General features: G+C 34.6%; 1 protein-coding gene across 1 annotated transcript; it reads left to right on the top strand.

Moving 5' to 3' along the window:
- On the top strand, positions 287-9,028 carry LOC109359255. The gene is made up of 6 exons (XM_019603847.1): positions 287-779; positions 1,650-1,748; positions 2,935-3,112; positions 7,002-7,099; positions 8,072-8,133; positions 8,609-9,028. Exons 1-6 carry the CDS (start codon positions 354-356, stop codon positions 8,709-8,711), a joined length of 966 nt encoding a protein of 321 aa, XP_019459392.1. The 5' UTR covers positions 287-353; the 3' UTR covers positions 8,712-9,028.

Genomic DNA, 10,114 nt, shown 5'->3' with positions numbered 1-10,114 from the left:
TATTTAATATTTGACTTGAGTTTCATAATATTACTTTTAAAACTAAAATATTGTCGTGTCACCATTACCTACACCTAAACTACATTTTTCTATATATTAGTGTAAAAATTTATTCAGAATCAATATATTATCCATAATTTATTATTATTACTTTTTGAAAAGCAAATGATAATAAAACATGAAAAATGAATAATCCATATTTAAACTCATATACAAGTCTTCTTTCTAAAACAAAATGAGAAAAAAATAAGGAAGGAAGAAAATAACTTTTTTGGCGAAACAAAAGAGGAGTGAAGTGTTAGACACTTGTAGACTCAAAGGCATAGTCCCAATTCCCTTGAATCCAATTTCCAATGGCTTTTACTTCTTCCCTACCTTCCCACTTTCTCCCTCCTCTTCCTCTATCTACCAAATCCACAACTTCCCCATTTCTCACTCTCCTTTCACCACAACCACTCTTCTTTTCTTTTTCTTCTTCTTCTTCTTTTTCATTCTCTCTCCGCGCCTCAAAAAACACATCCAGCAACAAAACTTCTTCTCCAAAAGACAATGAATTCGAGGAAGTTGAGGAGGAACTTCCATGGATTCAGGAAAAGGCTTTGGACGTTGTTGAGTTCACTACCTCAGTCACTCAAGCTATACCTGGACCTAGAGTGGGTCCCACATCGTTGCCTTGGATTCTAGCTGTCCCTCTTGGTTACGTTGCTGTTACATTCGTTATTTCCTTTGTTAACACCGTTAAGAAGTTCACTTCCCCTAAAGCTAAACGCCGCAAACTGGTCTCTTCCCCTTTTATTCATTATTTGCTAATAAAATGTTATTTATGTTTTCGTTGTAATCCCAGAAACAGTCTTTTCGCTTAGAGGATAAGACTTTATATCGGTCTTCTCCTGACTCCTCCGTGTGGGGCATGTGCACTGGACTGTCATTTTATGTTTTGTTGATTTGTTCATAGCTAGTGAAACCTTTTATTAATTTAGTTGTATAGTAGTGAAATGGTCTTGAAATGCAGTTGTGGTTGCAATTATGGTTACGTTGTGTTCATCGTAGTTGCGTGAAATTGTGGCAGATGTGGTTGTGTTGACTTCAAAAACTGCAATATTGCTACTGCAATTGTGGTTGTGGACCATGATTTAAAGTTGTTAGCAGATGTTGAGTGGTAAAACGTCAATGAGAAAGCAAAATTGTAGCACTAATGAGAGTGTCCCAACGTGTAGACAAATTGGACGGGATAGGTTTATGAATGAGTGCATTATAATGGAAGTTGAGGTACCATCTATTATAGAAAAGATGGTGGAATCTTGCCTCATTGTTTGGGTGTGTCTCGAGAAGCCATAGATCAGATGTAGGGTAACCCAAATAATTAGTGGTATAAGAAGACCAAATACATATGTATAGGGATTTAAATGTAAATGGTTTGTCTATAGACATGTTATGACATAGTATTAAGATGTCCTTTGATCTTTGTAGCCCTAGTGATGTCTAAGGAGAGTAGATGTAGACAGCCTTATCCCATAGGTGGAAAGGATGTTTTCGAGATTTGGACCATTTAGATTTTGCAAAAATTGTCAACTTGTTATGAGACAGTGATTCTTTCAGATGCCACTTTGCTGCTGTTAATTTGATTTGTTTTATTTTCTCTTTTTCAGGTTGGCAAAAATGCGACACTATTGAAGTCACTGGATGATTTGTTTCGACAAGGCAGAGATAAACTCAACCTTGATGCTCTCAAGGAACTTGAGAATAAGGTGAGGTGTATAATGTTGTGAAGATTTGCGTGAGACTTTATGTAACTAATTGTTGTTGAGTGACATATATATTACCACATTCTGTATTCGGAATCAGTTTTTAACTTGCCTACAATAACCGTAGAGAATCGACATTATTGCCAGACTATGTTGCCTGTTATCCTGAAAGAATTAATGGGAAGAACAACAATGGCCTATACGACAGTAGCAGTAATCACAGCCGGTACAATAAAGTCTTTATCTCGTGAGAATCCATCAGGAACCAGTTAAGTGTAATAAGCACCCATAAACAACTAAACTTCAACGAGATGTGGTAAAAACATAATATATACAGTATAGACATGAGTAAGAAACCACACTATGGCAAAATACTGCTTTCATATAATAATTGTGGGCAGCTATATAGCACTACTTTCATATAGTGATCCTCATATTCTGAAGACTGGATTGGTTGGTTTACCCTAATATTGGGATTGTGCATAAGGTTCAATCAAGTACTAACTGCTACTTGTTTCAAATTTTGAAATGATCAAGCTGTTTTCTTTTTATATGCTTTGTATTTTGGACTTCAGATCAAATGTGATTGACTCGATATACTTGATTTCTTATGAATTCCTATATAATCACGGTTTTCTTTGCCATTATTAATGTGTAAGGTTGACATATCAATGTAACAAAACCCTTGTATCCTGTTTATTCTAGGTTTTAGTGTGTTTCAGTGCCACTGTCATGCCTTATCTTGTGACCGGAATCCATACATCATCACAGTATTATATTTTAGTTTTAAAAAATTAATAAGAGTCGTTATCCATCTGGAAGACCATAAATAAGTAATGTAAAAAATTACAATGGATAATTTATCAGAATATAATTATAGTACACAGACTATACGTTACATGTTTTTGCCTGTATATATGGGAACCAAAATTTTATGATGTATTGATGTATCATTTTCTAAGCATGCAAGTTTTCAGCAGTGCAATTAAATGAACAGTTAGGTTGCACTTTTTACAAGTGAAGGATCTTACCATCTATATAGGTCAAGAAAATATGTTTAGCTTTCTGTTTGCTGTTTGAGGAGATTCTCCTCAAAAACCATTTTCTGTTTCCTTGCTTCCCATTCTATTTTGTGCTCGTGAATATGTGTCATATGATTCGAAGGTAACAAATGCAAATTGATATTCAGACAGGTTTTGATTCGGAAGGAATTTTGCGCAAGTATATCCGGTATGCTCTGAATGAGAAACCATTCAACCCTGACTTGGTTGCTGATTTAATTCAGCTAAGGAGTGCTACTATGTTAAATGACTCAAGCGTGGCTCAGATTCTGAATGAAATTTCTCAACGAGTTGTGCGTGACAAGGGTAATTTATTCTTAACATTGGATGGGATATCTTTTGAGTAGTCATAGTGCATGATAGTATCTTTTAGCCAAGTCTGTCTAGAAAAGTTAGCTACTGAACTGTGAACAAAATTATTTTTGTCTGCCTTGTTCTGTGTATTCACAAAGGGTTAGTATCTAGGTTATATTATGTCAGATTCAAATGCTTTGTTTTCGGTACAGTGGCAGAATGGAGATTTGAACTTATAACCCCATACACACTGTGCAGAACTACTCACCACTAGCTTAATCCTAGTGACTTAAATCAAATGTTTTTTAAGGCTGGAAGATGGTATTTTAATTTCCTTTGACTTGTTTGTCATTGAATTCAAGCATAAATGTTTTGTTGAAGAGAGTTCTTATATTATGCATGTGGATTAGCCTTTAATAGGAAAGAACTGAGTGGTTATGGAGTAAGAAAATGTTCACTTCATAAATAGGCACCAAATAATTTCACCTCAGACAACACAAATGGGTGGCCCTGTGCATGAGGCTCTCACTTAGTGGTTCTAGAGAAGGATAGATGTATACACACTTTAATCACTCCTATTGATGCCTGTATTCTTTTCCTTCCAAAATTATTAATTAAATTGACTTTTTTTTATATGCCTGAACATGTGCCGTTCTACCTTAAGTTTTATTACCTAGAAGAACATTTGTTTCGGAATTTGTATCTGTATTGATTTCTTTCTTTTGACAAACTGTCTTTTTAAAGATTAAGCCCCTCACCTTATAGTGATTTATCATAAAAGTCTCATTCTCAAGGACAATCAAGTATACTCTGACCTTGTGGCTCAATGACTGCATTTTCATACATTCCTGACAATGGCATTTGGCCTTATAAAAAATTGTCTAACCATTCAGAGGAATTAGTATAGGTGCAACATTAATGTATGTATTAACTGCTTTTTCTTTTGCATATTGTATGTTTTTTCATAAATACAGTCTCCTGTCCACCTCATAAATTGTCTAAACATTCAGAGGAATTAGTATCGGTGCAACATTAATGTATGTTTTTTCATAAACTCATCTTTACTTGTTTAAGTGCCGAAGTCTGAAATATCCGCCTTTTGGTCAAACTGCCTTGTAGTTGTACGCTTGGATATGTAGCTTCAAATTGCATTTGATTGACATTAACTACATATTCCATATTTTTGTAAGTTTTTAATTTTTAATTTTTGGGCTTGGCTGGACTTGTGAAATGACACTAAAACCATTGCAAAACCCACATGTATCCGAGGAGCTAATTTGGTAGATGTGTGGAGACCCAGACCACATCCAACCACTAATCCCCATAATACTTATATGAGCATGTGTGTATTCTAATTAGGTTTAGAGAGTTGAAAGGATACTCTTTGTAATCTTCATTCATCATAGTGAATTTGTCTGTTACACTTCACATATCCCGGTGATTTGTTCTATGTAATTGGAACTTTTAATATGCAAAAAATATATTTTATATATGTATTGTATCTTACAATATTTTAGAGTATGTCAGATGATCTAATGATCTCGTAGTAGTTATTTCTATGGTCATGTGGTCTAAAGTTCGATCCTTGGTATCTCCATTCCACGCTTCAAGCCCAAAGAAAGGGCTTTGGTCTCAGGAGGTGTGTTAGAGATATAACAAAGCCATTCTTTTGTATTCATCCAACAGCTTAAATCTTTTGGGAAGTTGGTTCATTCAAGACAAGTTATTAGAGCGATACCATCTGCAATCATTATTCCATCGTCAAATTCCCTAAAGCTTGGAACTCTACTATGGCAATGCTGTTATCTATTGCATAGCTGCTGGTCTCCTAAACTCTAGATTTTCTTCCAGTATCTCTTTCTATCTTATCTTTCTCTCGTCACAAAGCTGTCAATGTTCACCTACAGTAGTCGTCTTAGACAGCCTTTTCAACAGAAAACCATGCAGGAAGATATGGCTACTTCAGATAGGCTAGTAACTCAAATCCCAACACCCACACCCTTCACATGTTTTCACAAACACTTTATCCAGCATCAAGTTAGTCTGCACACCCAGCTACGCGTGGTGTCATTCTTTAGATATGGGAAATTAGGATGGCCAAGCCTATTATGCCAGGACATAATTCCAAATACAGAAACATGAGGGGGTTGACTATTTAGAATTAAAGCTTGTCTTTGGTGTCCATTTTCCTTAAGGTTAAGAGGTGGTCATCTATCTTTTGCCAACTCCCTTACAAGTGACAACAGTAAATCCTGAAACACAATATGAAGGATAAAATTGAGCTAGAAATTCAAATCTCAAGTCAATTTATCAATAGACACACTAGATTGTATGTTTAATTAAATCTGGAACATAAAGAACTGATTTATGTGTCATATTAGATAAATTTGTTGAACCAGTTCCAGCAACAGGAGATAAAGTTTCAACAGCCACTTTAATTTTCAAATTTCTCGGATATGGGTTATAGGTAGAGAAAGACTCATAGTACCTAGCCATATGATCAAAAGCTCCCTGAATCCATAATCCAAAGCCCATTTTTAAAAAAGTTTGTACTTGAGGCAGAATAATAACTACCTTTCTAGGCTATAGTGCAGTTTAAACTTGACATTTGCGATACTTGTACTTAGGTACTAAGAGCATGTAGTTGTTTAAGTTGCTCCTTGCTGAAAACAGATCCACTTGGTCTGCTTCTTCTGAGGCTGCACAACAGGCTCTGTCTTGTTCAGCTTGTTTGTGTGGTTTCAAATTTTATATTTTTCCATGTTTCTTTAGTGTGATTGGAAGTTGACAGTGATTACACCAAGCCTTGTCAATTTTCCGGTTTCCATGCCATTTTGTAGTATTATTTAACTCATTTTTCTCTGAGACCAGCGTAACCTAAAGGAAGGTTTTCTGAACTGAACTCTTCAATTCTTCCCAGCATGACATGTTTTCTCCTATCTTCCCTCCTTACCACTCCAAATACTTCTCTGACATTTGAGAAAGGTTTGGTTTCCCAAGAATTGACCTCTAACTTCATCTAGTTTGTTCAGGCCGAGAAGGCAGTCAAACACTCGTTCTCAGTCACCAGCTTATTTTTTTTGGCTATATTTGACCGAATGTCAAACATATGCATTTTGTGTCATAACTCAGTCACTTCATTGAAATATGCCACAGAAAGTTAATGTGTTTTATATTCCTCAAGGCAGATTTGATTTGAAAACGCTGTGCTGCGTTTTGTAGATCTGCATACATCTTATGTACTACTACTATCTCATATCTCCTTTGTTTTCTGATGGACAGCCTGCTTCTTCTTCCTTTAGTGCTTTTGTTGATCCTTTGAGATATCCATTTTGCATTTGCCTTGAATACAAGAGCTACTGACTTGGATCATTCTTAGAAATTAGTCCCATGGTGTTTGTATTGAGTTATTTGGAGAGAATGGAATCCTTCGGGTCCTTTCCGAGCCATGGCATGGTCATATGATAATATCAAAGAGATTGACACCATGGTACATGTCAAAACAGAAGACCTTTCGAATAAGCCTGTTATATGAATTCTAATTCAAAATGCATAATGGATGTTAGGCTGTAATTAGGTATAGCCCTTCTAAATAAACAGAATAAAAGTTAAAGTTGCAACCCATTACATTTAACACACAAAGGTCCCACCAGCAGTAGAAGACTTTGACAATGCTAGTTTGAGTCCAGCAGCATACTTCGGGTGTTATACAGACCCTTGATTTTTTGTAAATTAGGTTTTTGTTGCCATTAAAAACTGATCTGTCCTTCTCCAAATTTCTTTCGATCATTTGATTCATGAAATAATGGTTTTTCTGCCCATGTTTACTTAGATGAAGCTGTTTTCATGTTAAGACATTATTTCTGTTCTCTGACTTCAACTACATTTAAATTGTTATTAGGCCCCATTGTGCTGGATAAATCAGGTTATACTGAAAAGGGGTTCAAGAGAAAACTAGCTGTTCAGGCCCTCTTCGGAAAGATCTTTTATCTATCTGAGGTAAGTGGCTGCAAATAGTCAAATTGATACAAATTTTGCTCATCTTTTGCTGTATGTAAAATACAATATGTTTGGCACCATTGTATACTACTTTGACTTTGGTTCCAAGATTTGTTTAGCAATTATTAGCGATCCATAATACTGAGTTTAAAAAACTGTTTGACTGTATGTACAATATTACAGGAGAAATTCCTCTTTTTCTTGTATCTTTAAGAACTCAATTTTGGAATGGGGTTGTTTTGTTTTATTGTTTTAGGAAGAACTCTTGTTTTTAATTTGTATTATTTGTAGCATTCCTCTTTATCAAGATGCTGCTCCTAATCCTTTGACCAAACCCAATACTTTCATACAACCATATCTTATAATTTAAGCATAAGGAAGTGTTTATGTGTGCAGTGTAGAAGTTGTTAGATTTGCCATTTAGTTACCTTTGAAGTCTTGACAGTGGAGTCGGAGAAAATACCACCTAGTCACCATCCCCATAAACTTCTAAAAGAACTAGTATTTATGAGAATTGCTGATACTTCAGCTTTTCAATTTTGATGTGTAATTACGTTCATCATCACTAGCAAACCTTTTTAAAATGTTTTCTCTTCAAGAGTGGCTGGTGTTTTAAAGAGATAAAAATACTTGTAAGAAAACTATGTTGCTAGAAATTTATCAGCAGGATTTTTGCCCGAATGTGTTGCCATTGTTAATAACCCTGAAATTTATTCTCTACCATCGTGACTTTATCCAATAACCATCTTTCAATCTTAACGAATTCTAGCTGCATTCTGTGGATTTTTTCTGGCTATGTAGTATGTAGCATTAATCTTTTGTATGTATATTAAATTTAATCACTCCGGGAATGTGATCATTAAATTTTCTTACACTTATGTAAAAAGCTAGAATCCATAATTGTAGTGGTGTCTGTTAGTGTTCAATGTATGATGACTTGATTAACTTTTTCGAATGTTATTCTGGTTTCAGTTGCCGGAGTTCTGTTCAAGAGATAGCTCTTTAATTGTCAAGGAAATCTTCGGGGTTACAGAGTATGCTCTTTATGTGCTTGGTTTTTATTCTTGTTGTAGTTCATAGTAGTAAGAATTTTTTTTGTGGGCCCATTGCATGAGGCTCCTATTTAGTGGAGTCCAGGGAGGGTATATATGCATGCAGCCTTATTTCCACAAGCGGAGAGACTGTTTCCAATATTTGAATCTGTGACCTCATGGTCACTAAGTAACAACTTTACTGTTGTGTAACTCGTAGTAGTAAGAATGAATGAAATAGAACGTGACAACAATCCATACTTGGCATTTTTATCCTAACTAATCTTTCATTTCATATCTCCATCAGCATTTTCACGTAAATAAATCTTTTTAAAGATACAAGACACCACAAATGTATAGCATGGTGAAGTCCATTCGAGCATTTATTTTTCAGAAAAACTGTTATTATTATCAGAATTCTAAAATAGGATTGATAAAAATGCTCACATAGAATGTTTCTTGGTTTTCTATTTCTCAGTGAAGATGCTGACAAACTCAGGATACACACTGTATCTGAAGCTGGCAATTTGGATTCACTGGAGAGGATGGTTGATGGTTCAGATTCAGAAGATTCTAGTTAGGCATCAACTGATGCATATTGATGTGATACATATTTCAGCCTTTAGCATTCCAAAATGTTAAGTATTGAGTTGGTGACCTCAAATTTCACAATACCATCCTAGTTCCTCATGCAGAAAGGAAAAGAAGAATTAGAGATCAGCGTTTTCTTTACTTTCTTTACTTATGTACTTCAATTTTCAAGATCCCTTAGATTAAACTTTGTCCTTGACAATTTTGGTTTTAGATTTTAGGTCAGTATTTGGCTGCATTAACGTTTACAATGGAGCAATTGAATTAATGAAAATCATTGTAGAAAAACATTTGGATATACATACAGATCTTATGCTTGTTCACTGAGAACACCACTGCTATTTCTTATTTGTATTGTCCTTTATGGAGCAATGCATGTCCTATAACCCTCTTCCATCCACCCAATTGTTGGTTGAATCCCTCTTCAAGTACTCTTTGGGTGAAATTCATGCCTCTAGCTATCGGATCCATTCTCAACTCCTTGTGAGTGTTTTGGTGACTCTCCCGAATAATTCCTCTTCCTTGGACGCATGAATAGAGTTTAAAATGACTCAAGTCCATTTAGCTCAACTAATTAAGGATTGGTTTGAGTTTAATTTTGAGTCAAGTTTAATATCAAATTATTTTTTGAAACTCAAGTTCAACTCAATTAAAGTTCACAAACTTTCGATCAAATTAACTACCTCAAATTTATTTTGTTCATCATATATTTAAAGGCATAAGATATTGGTGATTATATATATATATATATATATATATATATATTTAAGTTAAACTTGTTGCGAAATTACTCATATTCTCTAATAACAACAATACAAGTTATGAACTTGGGCTGATGTAAAGGGGTAGGGGTAGAGAGCTATATATTTATATTATGTAAACATAATATAACAAGGAGAAGAATAGTAAAACACCAATCTTTATTCTCTAATAATACATAACGATAGTCTCTCAACCCTCTTAGGGACGTAAGCACAATTGGTTGAACCCTTGTGTTAATTTTAATAGTAAATAAACAATTGTTAATGTGAGAAATGAAAACATTGAATATAAATCATTGAATTAATTGTCAAAATTAAAAGATGAATGAATGCACGTCAACCAAACAAGTTGATTTATGAATCAAATAAGTTGAATACTCATGTTCAGCTTGTTTACTTAATGAGCTTGGTTTGTAGCTAAGTTCAACTCGTTTGATTCTTGAACAAATTTACCGAATTAAATTATGAGTTGAATTAAATTATCAGTCCTACATATGAGCCCTCATTCTGGTCCTCTAAATATCCATCCTACATATGAGCCCTCATTCTGGTCCTCTAAATATCCAATTTTAGGCATGATCATGTAAAGTATAACACGTTAATTAACTATGTCATATTAAATTTAAATAAAA

The sequence above is a fragment of the Lupinus angustifolius genome, chromosome LG11 (assembly GCF_001865875.1).
Source record: "Lupinus angustifolius cultivar Tanjil chromosome LG11, LupAngTanjil_v1.0, whole genome shotgun sequence".
Lineage (NCBI taxonomy): Eukaryota > Viridiplantae > Streptophyta > Magnoliopsida > Fabales > Fabaceae > Lupinus > Lupinus angustifolius.
The sequence above is the reverse complement of the archived record's forward strand: the minus strand, read 5'-3'. Positions and strand labels throughout refer to the sequence as shown.

Excerpts from the sequence above, each read along its gene's own strand:
- LOC109359255 (XM_019603847.1), top strand. The coding sequence starts at position 354 with ATGGCTTTTACTTCTTCCCTACCTTCCCACTTTCTCCCTCCTCTTCCT. Across the intron at positions 1,749-2,934 it reads TCAAGGAACTTGAGAATAAG|ACAGGTTTTGATTCGGAAGG; the intron begins GTGAGGTGTATA and ends ATTGATATTCAG. Across the intron at positions 7,100-8,071 it reads AGATCTTTTATCTATCTGAG|TTGCCGGAGTTCTGTTCAAG; the intron begins GTAAGTGGCTGC and ends TTCTGGTTTCAG.